We start from the raw sequence: 10,817 nt of genomic DNA on the forward strand, positions 1-10,817 counted from the left end.
GCTGCTGGGCCCTCCTACAGGTTCTTACCACTCTGGGCTGCAATGACCCCTAGGGACTGTCCTTTCTCTTACAGATGCAGAAAAGTGAGCCCAGGGAGTTGGAGACTTGTGTTGCACCAAAGTTAATGGTAGAGCTAGGAGCACAGTGGAACCGGGCCCTGTTAACAGCGCTGCACTTTCGCTACCACACAACTGAATTTAAGGAAGGAGCAGAAAAGAGGCCGGGGCCAGGGGTGCATGGGTGCTCTGCGACCCACAGTATGGAGCAACAGGTAGACCCGTTCTGGTTCCCAAACCTGGGCCTTTTACTCTCACCTGAGCCATGGTCACTCTTCCACCCTGGGCCCACCGGCATGTCCGCTCTTTCTTGGGTGGCTTTTCCTCACCTTGCCTCTTACTCAGCCAAGCCTTCCTGTACTGTCCTATCCCCTCTCTGCAAAACCTCCCTCTGCACAGAGGCTCTGCCTACCCACAGCCATTAAGCCTTCAGGCCTCTTCTGACCCACTCACCTGGTGGCCGTTTCCAGCGGACAATGGGCAGCTGCCTGAGACCCCTCAGCAGCTGGTGGATGCCAAAGGGAGAAGTTTAGGTGGGCTAGCACATGGGTGGATCCAGGGACCCTGCTAGTGCCCATCTTGAGGAGCCAGCAAGAGGAGGACGGCTTATTGGAAAAGAATCAAACCACACAGCTACATCCCCAGCCCTTTCATTTTTATTTTGAGACGGGGCCTCGCTAAATTGCCGAGGCTGGTCTCCAACTTGCAGTCCTCCTGTGTCAGCCTTCCAAATTGCTGAGATTACAGGTGTGCACCACCACTGCCAGCTTGGCCTGGAGACTTTTAATGCACATACAGGCTAGAGGGTGCTTGGAGAGGAGTGGCCCACTTGCTGTCTTCATCAGATGTCACTTTTGATGTGGGATGTGTCTGCCCCTTTCAGGTGGGGATTGAAGCATCCACCCCTGCCTGTGGAGAGGGACATTCTGCTGACAGGGCTACCTGGCTGGCCTGAGTTCAGAGCGCCCCCTGCAGGCTGTGGCATGTGCTTCATGCTTTCCAAGGCAGTGCACACCTGGAAGGAGAGGCTTCCCTCCCCTGGACCCCTCTCTTGCCTCCTACCCATCCCCTTCCCCCAAGCCCTGTGGCTGTCCCCAGAAACCAGGACTCACCTAGTAGAGCACATCCTCGAAGTCAAGCTGCAGGTAGCGGAGCAGGCGGGGTGGCAGTGGAAGGCGGGGCAGGGCGTGGGGCAGGCAGCCTGCCAGGTGCGCACGCAGCGCGCAGCGGCTCAGGTGCTGCAGTGACCGGGGCTGCCTCACCAGGGCGAAGAGGGAAGAGTAGAAGTGCTGGTGCTTCTGGGGACAGGAGGAGGGACTCAGCCAGGGCAGCCTTGGACAGGTGGCACCCACTTCTAACAGGGACAGCTGTCCTATAGATACCCACCTCTCTGAACTCACTGGGATAGGAGGGGACCTCTGGGTGACTTCTTGGGGACCAACAAGGTTGCCCTTTAGGGGTGGGAGTCTCTTGGGGCCAGGCTGAGTGATTCTGGCTAAAGGGTCCTGGAATCTGACCTTCAGAGTTTCAGGAGGCACCAGGCCCATGGCCTCCTCGGGAAGCTGCAGGACACTGTAGGTGTTCATCAGGACCTCGATGGTCCGTGGGGACGTGCACCAGCGCTCCAGGACCTGGAGGAGGCAGGGAAGGTCAGGTACCCATCAGTCTGTGCAGGATGGCCAAGAGCTCTTGTGGGTTGTATGTTATTCCCCGAAAAGATATATTGAAGTCCTAACTCCTGGTACCCATGAATGTGACCTTATTTGGAAATAGGGTCTTTCTAATGTAACCAAGTTAAAATGAGATCATTAGGATAGAAAGGAAAACACAGGCACAGACATTCACAGAAAAGACCATGTGACAACCTACGCAGACATAGTGATGTGTCCACAAGCCAAGGAACACCAGGGATTGTGGGCAATCACAGTGTCCCCACCAGAACGTCCAGACCCTTCTGGGGACTGTGTGGTAATGGATCTGTTGCTTTGAACCACCTGGTTCTTACAACAGTCCCAGGAAACTAACACAACAGTTATTTTTTTCATTTAGGGGGTGTGTTGGGGATCGAACCCAGGACTTCTGTACATGCTAAGTGCATGTTCTACCACTGAGCTGCTACTCCAGCCTGTCAGCTAATGTGTTTTTTTGGGGAGAGGGTGCTGGGGATTGAACCCTGCCAGGGGCCTTAACCACTGAGCAACACCCCTGGCCCTTTTTTTTTTATATATTTTTAAATTAGAGACAAGTTCTTGCTGAGTTGCCTAGGGCCTTGCTAAATTGCTGAGGCTGGCTTTGAACTTGCGATCCTCCTGCTTCAGCCTCCCAAGCCACTAGGATTACAGGCATGTGCCACCGTGCTCAGCTGTCAGCTAACATTTCTACTGTACGTAGTTTATGCCAGATATTTAGCATGTAGCATGTATGAACTCTTAATCCTTATCCCTAAAAGGCATGGACTGTTATTGTCCCCGTTGTACACAAAGGGAAACTGAGGCATAGAGAAGTTAAGCATCTTGCCCAAATTGTTCCAGCCGTCCAAGCCTGGCACGTGACTCCTTGCCTCTGCCTACTACGGCATCCTGCTGTCCTGCCTGCCTCTACAGGGCTCTGTGCTGGATTTTCTGCTTGCTAGAAGGGAGTCCCTAGGTGGAGTTCCTATCTAGGTGAAAAGGTTAGTCCTGTAAAAAATAGAATCTCCCTGGTGTCCAGTGAAGGCCAGAGGCAGCTATGAGAGGAGGCAGCAATAGAGGGCTTGGTAGGGATAGAGTTGGAGCCAGATTCATGCTTTCAATTCCTCTTTAGGAAAATATTCACGGAGGGCCTACTCTGCCCACCCCTGGGGTCCCGTGGTGAGGAGGAGAAGCAGGGTCCTGTGGTCTGCAAGCTCCATTGCAGAGCCAAGGCCATCAGCATTGTTTGTAGCTCACAGGCCTCGGGTGTGGCAAAAAATAAGTAGGATCAGGAGCTGAGCATGGTCAGGGAAAGCACTGTCCCACATGGGGTGGTCTCCGCAGTGGTGGCCTGGAGCCAGGAGGAGGCAAGAAAGACTTGCAGTGGGAGCAGCCCAGGGAGGGAGCCTCCATGTGCTCCGATGGACAGCCACAGCCTAACACGCACAGGTGCCACGATGGCCACCCTGAGTGCCCACTCCTGCACATACCTCGTGCACATCCCATGTGTGTCGCACACAACATGAGGGGCCTGGACAGCCCTGCCTTCCAGGGGCCCTGGAGGATGGTGGGCACAGGTAGAAGGCCCAGGCTTGACTAGGGCAGGGGGACCCCCAGAGCACACAACTTACACCCTCGGGCCCGCTGCTTCTTGCCCTGATTCTGGGAGGTACTTACCAGAGCTGCCCTGGCCGAGTCTGTCTGGGACAGGCCTCTTCATTTCAGTCTCCAGTGAGGAAAGGGCATGTCTGCCCGAGATGTCCACCCTGTGGCAAAGCCTGTCTATCCACACACCAGGCTTCCCAGAAGTGCCCATCCCAAGGCCCACTCCTCCAGGAAGCCCAGGCTGCCACTCCACCTGCACTGCTGCTGTGCCCAGCGATCCTTCTGTTAGGGGATGCCTAGCGGCTCACCAAGCGCCCCCACACGCATCCCCTCCCTTTCAGACAATGGTTGCTAACAAGTACTGAGGCGGTGTGCCTAGCTCCAGAGCCTGCTCTGTCAGTGCCACCAGCTTCAGAGGTTGTTGGAGGACTGAGGGACCCAGTCCACAGGTGGCATAACTTTGAATAGTGTCTGATGTGTGCTGTCCCCCACTGGTCCCTACTATGCTCCTGTGGCTTTCCGTCTCTGCTCAGTAGAGGATGCATGACCTGCCAGAAACTTGAGGTCCAGAGGATTTCAGTAACTTGCCTACAGTCACAAGAACAGCATCAAAGCTAGAACCAGATTCAGGTCCCCTCAGTGCCAAGTCCAGTAAGGTGGCTCCTGGAGAGCTGGTGGCATGTCACACCGATGGGCCCCAGCGTCTTCCTTGTGGGAAGGCAGGAAGCCCAGCCAAGACTGGAGGGCTTTCAGATCACAGGAAAAGAACACATGGGGCCCTTTGCTCTGCTGGCCCCTGGGCTCCCCGAGACAGGCCGCAGGGCAGGGCAGAGCCGCGGGCAGGCGCGGGGTCCCGGGAATCTGTGTGCTGTGCCAAGTCCTCCTCCTGCCCCGCCTGGCAGGGAAATCATTAGCTGTCAGAGCCGGCGTCAGATTACAGGGAATTGCTCCTCTCCTAATTATCTGGTGTTAATAGGAGATTAATTAGTGTTAATTGTTGATTTTCTTGTATTTTCCCAAAGGGGAGACCAATCTGCCGAACTCTCGGGCTGTTTAATTATTTGGTCTTGCTTAGGAATCCAGACAGATGCTTCTAGGTTTGTGAGCAAAGGGGAGAGGCGGGGACAGTAGGGTGGGCCCAGGAAGGGGCGGGGCGGGGTGGGACCAGCCCCGAAGCAGCGCCAGAGGGGACCTGCCAACCCTCCCAGAAGGCCAGTTCAGGCCTGACCCAGCTGCTGTGACAACAGGAGTCCTTCCCTGCCCTCCCTGACAGTAGCCCCCATGGGCGGGACACTACAGGGGACAAGGTCCCTGGCCCGGGAATCTGCCCTGCACTTCAGGTCTTCAGGTTGAACCTACTCTGGGGAAATTAGTGCAAAGTAAGATATAAACCAAAAAATGACAGTGAAGGGCATTTTCAAAGGTGCAGGGTGATTGAACCTCAGGAAATGGGCTCATGCTCTGCCCTGGGAGGGGTCTCGCCTGTGCCCACTGTCTGTCTCTCTCAGCTGATACTGCTGGTACTCTGAGCTCCCCAAATGCTCTTCCAGCAGTTCATAGCCCTGAGGAAGACCTTTCACCTTCTATGCTGCTCACATCAGTCTTGACTCATTCAGTATTTTTTTTTTTTCCATTTTGAAACAAGGTCTTGCTAAGTTGCTGAGTCTGGCCTTCAACATGGGAGCCTCCTGAGTCAGCCTCCTGAATCTCTGGGACTACAATTGTTCACCACCATGCCTGGCTTTGATTTAGTCTTGTTGGATCTTTTATAATCCTTCTGCATTCAGTCCACCTTCGCCATACACGTCCACACACAAACTCTGGACACAGGTACACACACACCCTGCATGTAGGTGCACATGAATGTATACACATGTGTGCTCACAAACACGCTTCCTGTTCTGAGCCCTGGCTTTTACCTCTATTAGGGTTTTGCTTCCTTGTTGAATGAAAGAAGGGGCTAACCTGTGTGCCCTGGGTTCCAGGCTGCATTGCAAAACAAGCTGGCAAGTGGTCTAGGTCTCCCGTCCCCTCACATCATGGCCCTCTCCATGCCTTCAGCCCCCGTACCTTGGGGAGGGCTCCTGGCCAGACTCGGACAGCGCCGTGGTTGAGTAGAGCCCGCACCACTTGCTCAGGGCTCTGGGCCAGGGCTGTAGCTGGACCCTGCAGAGCACAGTGCAGGGCTGTGTGTCCCCCATAGTCCATGGCATTGGCACTGACACCACGGGACAGGAGCAGCTCTACAACGGCCGCGTGGCCATGGCGACAGGCCAGGTGCAGGGGGCGCTGTTTGTCCCGGTCAGCAGCATCCGCATCTGCCCCCGCTGACAGCAGTAAACGGCACAGCTGGAAACAGCGGGTAGTGGTGGCCTCAGCATCGGCAGGAGACTGGCAGCGGATGTCACAGGCAGCCAACAGTGGTGTCCAGCCCTCGGCATTGCGGGCATCCGGGCATGCACCCCGTCTTAGAAGCAGGTCTGCCAGTTCCACATGGCCAAGTCGGGCTGCCACGTGCAAAGGGGTCTCCTCCTCCTCTTCAGACCGGCCATCCACTTGTGCACCAAAGCGCAGGAGCAGCTCCGCACACCTAGGAAGAGCGAGATGGCGGGGAGGGAAGCGGGTCTGCTAACAGGGCAGGGGGCCCTGGCTGGCTCCTGGCTGTGTCCTGCCTGTCACTCACTGGCAGGACCCACAGTGGCCATTTTGAAAGCCCAGGACTTCCTGCAGGCATTGTCCACTAACCCTGTGGGAATAAAAGCCACAAGCAGTCCTCGCGTGGTTGGAGCAGCACCCTTCCAAGGGTCTTGCCGCGGTCCCTGGGTGGTCTCTTATGAATGTCATGTCACAGAGGAGGAAACTGAGTCTCTGAAGGTTTGAGGACCTCATGCGAATTCACGCAGCTCGTCAGGGGCACAGATGGCATTCAGGGCCAGGACAAGCAGAGCCCTTTAAAGACTCTGTGGGCTGGGAACGGAGGACAAAGCGGGGGTGCAAGGCCTGGTGGTGAACCCAAATAGCAGTGGGAACACAAATAACAATAGGGACAAAAAAACCCAACAAAACTAAAATTGACCAGCAAGAGTTGTTCTAAGAGGGTGCCCAGGAAAGATTGCACTGTAGAAACACAGGGAGTCCCAGTAACGTGGCACCCAAATTCAAAGCTGCCTCTTTGGGCTCAGTTTAGAATGCAGGGTGGGGGGTAATACTACTCATCCCTGATGAGATGCTGTGAGCAGCATGAGACGGTGCCTGAAAGGTGTTCTCACACAAGTCCGCACGGCAGCATCGGGTAGGGGAAGTGGGCAGTATTGATGGTGACGGGGTCAGGGGGCTCAGTCTATTATCTTGGATACCATTCTGTTTGTTCAAAACGTTCCATAATAATTTTTTTTTAAAACATGCTTTTTTTTTAAATTTATTTTTTTTTAGTTTTCAGCGGATACAACATCTGTTTGTATGTGGTGCTGAGGATCGAACCCGGGCCGCACGCATGCCAGGCAAGCGTGCTACCGCTTGAGCCACATTCCCAGCCCCCCATAATAATTTTTGAAATACATTTGTTTCAAGGAAGGAAGGGGTGATTATCATTGGGTGTGCTCGCAGGGAGACTGGGCTGAAACACAGCCAGAACTAAAAATGTGGGTTACCGAGAGCTATGGGCCCACCGTGGCAGCCACCATGTGCTGTGGAGCACGTGCAACATGGTAGTCCAAGTGCCAGTGTGCTGTGTTGACGACACACCACTCCTAAGGACTCTGTCCACAAAAAGATTGTGAAATGTTTATATTGATGATGTGTTGAAATTACAACATTTTGGGTAGCTAAATAAAATACATTAACATTAATTTCATCTGTTTCACAGATATTCATATGTCCATGTTCATAGCAGCATTATTCATGATGTGGCAGCAGCACAAGTGTCCAGGTGAGAGGATGAACAAAATGTGGTATTAACATGTAATGGAATATTATTCAGCCTTAATAATGAAGGAAATTGAGGCATGCTTCCACATGGATGAGCCTGAGGCTAAGTGCAAGAAGCCAGTTGCGAAAGGATGAATGATACACAATCCCACTTATATGAGTCCCTAGACAGTAGAATTGTGGTTGCCAGGGCCTGGGGAGAGGGGTCACGTTTAGTAGGGACAGAGCTTCCGTTTTGCAAGATGGAAAGAGTTCTGTGGGTGGATGGTGTGGTGGTTGCATAGCGATGTGAATGTACTCAGGCCACTGAACTTTAAAATGGTAAATTCTGTGATATATGTATTTTACCATAATTTAAGAAATAAATGTCATCTGTTTCACTTTCAATTGTTGATGGGACTACTAGAAACATTCAAATTGTATATATGGCTCACATTAGATTTTTTGGGGGGCAGGGGTACTGGGGATGGAACCCAGAGGCGCTTTACTACCTAGCCACATCCCCGGCCCTTTTCTCTATATATATATTTTTAATTTAAGTTGTAGATGGACAGCATGCCTTTATTTGTTTAGTTTTTTTACGTGGTACTAAGGATCAAACCCAGTGCCTCACACATGCTAGGCAAGTGCTCTGCCACTGAGCTACAGCTACAGCCCCCTCTTTTTTATTTTAAAGCAGGGCCTCACTAAGTTGCTTATGGCCTAAGTTACTGAGGCTGGTCTTGAACTCATGATCCTTCCACCTCCACCTCCTGAGTTGCTGGGATTACAGGTGTGCACCACCATGCCCAGCCCAAGCAGGGATAATGTGGTGTCTTTCAGGGGGGGCAAGACGCAAAATCTGGCAGGTATGCAGTCAGCCAAGAGGGGGCTCCACCGCACGTAGAGTTAGTCCCCAGGTTGGTCTAGGCTCCTTCTGCCCAGATTCTACATTCATTAAAAAATTACAAGTGGGGAACTCATTCTTCTACATTCCTTATACACAGGCCATAATTATTTAGGTCATTGCAAAGGAATGTGTCTTAGAGTAAATAGCACATAGACATGGGTGTATCCATGTTTCTTGTGAGTTGAGTTAGTGACAGTCCCTTAAGCTCATTTATCAGAGAGTGTCCTGCCAATGGGATTCTAAACCTGCTAGTTGACAGCCAGACCCTCAGGGACCATAGCAGTCCCTAACTAGGACTTCTGTCTCCCCAACCTCTCTGGATCATGGGACAACAAGCTTCCTGAGTGCAGGAACATGACTCAGCTGCTGTTCCAGTGTCTGAAACACGGGATAAGCTCAGGAAATATCAAAACTTTATAGCAAAACCATCTCTCCAAAATAGATTTGGACAATTTCCCCAGTGCAGGCCACATAGCTGGGCCACAGCCACAGCCCTCTGCTGGCCCTGGGGAACCAGAAAACTGTCCCAAGTCCAAGACACTGCAGACTCAAGGGCCAGTGGCTGGCTGTCTTGGGCACTGATTGCATCCTGGCCTCCACCAGCCCAACTCCTCCACCCCAGCCCCCAGAGCATGGCAGCCCCTCACCTGCCCCCTACCTTCCCTGGGAAGATCTCCTTGCCTCCCCTAAGAGTGAACCCAGGGTTGGGGTGAGGGGTCACTCACTGAAGGGTACCAGCCCCACGGCAGAGATGCAAGGGGCGTTTCCCATCCTGGTCAGGGATATTGGGGTCGGCTCCTGCCACCAGCAGCACGTGGACACAGGCAGTGTGACCTGCAGCACAGGCCTCATGCAGGGCAGTACGGCCCCCGGGGGCGCTGTCTGGCTTCGCCCTCCGCCTCAGCAGCAGCTGCAGAACTTCCGTGTGGCCACGGCTGGCTGCCACATGCAGCGGGGTGGTCAGCTCCTCTTCATATGTTAGAGACCAGAGTCCTAGGGAGAGAGGGACAAAACCTCGGATCCTGAGTGACAGCAAAGAGGTGCCAGCCAAGGGGGTGGCACTGGCAGAAGGGGATGCAGGAGCCCGAGCTCCGATACAGCCTCCCCTCTCCCACTCAGACCCCCCACGCTGGGCCCCGTACTCAGAGCGCGGATGTTGAAGCGGAAATCCCTCCATCGCTCTGGGTCGCTGGTGTCAAAGACGGAATCAGGAGCCAGGCTGGATCTGGAGTCTGCCAGGACGCGGGAGACAGAGCCCACGTCCCCAGCCAGCACTGCCTGCCAGAAGGCGAGGGCAGGTCCTGAGGCCGTGCGGGTGACAATGGGTCCCGGGCCAGACTGGGTGTGCTCCTCGGACCCTCTGCTGGGCTTCTCCACCAGCCTGGCACAGAGGGTGTGTCTGTCACTGGGGGGGTCTCCCTGCCCCCTGCACTCTTCTGGGGACCAGCTCATGAGCACATAGGAAGGGAAAGAGGGTGGGAGAAGCAGAGGTAGAGGACACAGGCAGAGAGAGGTTGAAAGGAGGCAGAGGGCCCCCTCTGTCCCCAGCAGGAGCCTGACCCGGCCACGAGGTCCAGCAGGAGCTATTCTGGGCTCCACATGACTTCTCTCCTGGGCCAAGATTTAGGTTGTTGGGCAAGTTTTGGGGTGGGGAGCAGCAGCTAGGGGCTTCTCTTCCTCAGGCCTTGGGAGCTCTGTGCCTCGGTCAGCCAGCCAGCCCTGGGTCTCAGGCCTCCCCCAGCAGCCTCTCACCCCTCTGGTGGCTGCTCCAGCGAGGCTCGGCGGCCCGGCTCTCCAGCAGCAGGTCTGCTGTACTGTGTGGGGGGAACAGGTCCTGCAGCCTCGCCAGGTCCCCGGTGTAGAGGGCATTCTGGAGAGCCATGTCCCGGCACAGCAGAGATGATGACCAAGGGGTTTCCCAGGCCCGGCAGGCAGGGGCCGAGGGGAGGCACCCCAGATGGTGTCCCCGGAGGGGAGGAGAGCTCCTTCCCCTAGGCATGGCTGGTTTCTGGGAGAAGGAGCCAAAGCAACAGGACTCGGGGCGACACTGCTGGTGGACTGGGTGGGTGGCGCTGGGCCCTGGCCAGGCCAGCCAGTGTGGGCGGAGCCAGGGAGCATGCAGGGGCCAGCCATAAATAGCCCCCAGCTGTCCCCATTGACAATGCCCAGATGGAACTCCCAGGCTGGGAGCTGGAGTTAGGGAGGAACCGGGGAGGGGGTGGGAGTGGAGCTTTAGTTCCCCAGGGCTGGGTGACATCAGGGTTGATATCCATGAAGTCTGGCATCTCCAAGACACAGAACAGCCCAGGGAAGAGGAGCCCTTTGCCCAAGCCCCACAAACAACTGGTGGCAGGGCTGGAACCCACCTGCTTTACCATGTCAGCCTTGTACTGCCTGGTCTCTGGCCCAGACCGAGGCAGGGACCCCTGTTACTCCTGTTCCTCAAAAGTCACTCATGAGTCCTGAAAGTTCCACTCCCAAATCCAAGGGAAGGAGCTCAGTGGTGACAAGCAGCAGAGATGCCCCAAGTGTGAGGCACCCCTCCAGGGCTCTCTGGAAGACAGCATCTGCCCAGGGGCGGGGCTCAGCCCACAGGCAGCAACAGAAGTCTGCTGCCCACCCCAGGTGCCGGTCCCCCATACACATCTGCCACATTGAGAAGTGATGGG

General features: G+C 54.9%; 1 protein-coding gene across 3 annotated transcripts; it reads right to left on the bottom strand.

Annotated features, from left to right (window-relative positions):
* Window positions 1-697: 697 nt before the first annotated feature.
* Window positions 698-10,753, bottom strand: Asb10 (ankyrin repeat and SOCS box containing 10). 3 transcript variants are annotated; one of them, XM_078040838.1, is made up of 7 exons: window positions 10,515-10,753; window positions 9,901-10,156; window positions 8,874-9,141; window positions 5,403-5,922; window positions 1,575-1,688; window positions 1,170-1,355; window positions 698-966 (listed from the first exon to the last, which is right to left on the bottom strand). In XM_078040838.1, exons 1-6 carry the CDS (start codon window positions 10,524-10,526, stop codon window positions 1,170-1,172), a joined length of 1,356 nt encoding a protein of 451 aa, XP_077896964.1. In that variant the 5' UTR covers window positions 10,527-10,753; the 3' UTR covers window positions 698-966. The 3 variants fall into 3 exon arrangements, with proteins under 3 accessions (XP_077896964.1, XP_077896963.1, XP_013214713.3); XM_078040837.1 differs by adding an exon at window positions 9,291-9,426 and having other exon boundaries at window positions 9,901-10,753; XM_013359259.4 differs by having other exon boundaries at window positions 9,901-10,753.
* Between the last annotated feature and the right edge of the window lie 64 nt (window positions 10,754-10,817).

The sequence above is a fragment of the Ictidomys tridecemlineatus genome, chromosome 2, assembly GCF_052094955.1.
Source record: "Ictidomys tridecemlineatus isolate mIctTri1 chromosome 2, mIctTri1.hap1, whole genome shotgun sequence".
Lineage (NCBI taxonomy): Eukaryota > Metazoa > Chordata > Mammalia > Rodentia > Sciuridae > Ictidomys > Ictidomys tridecemlineatus.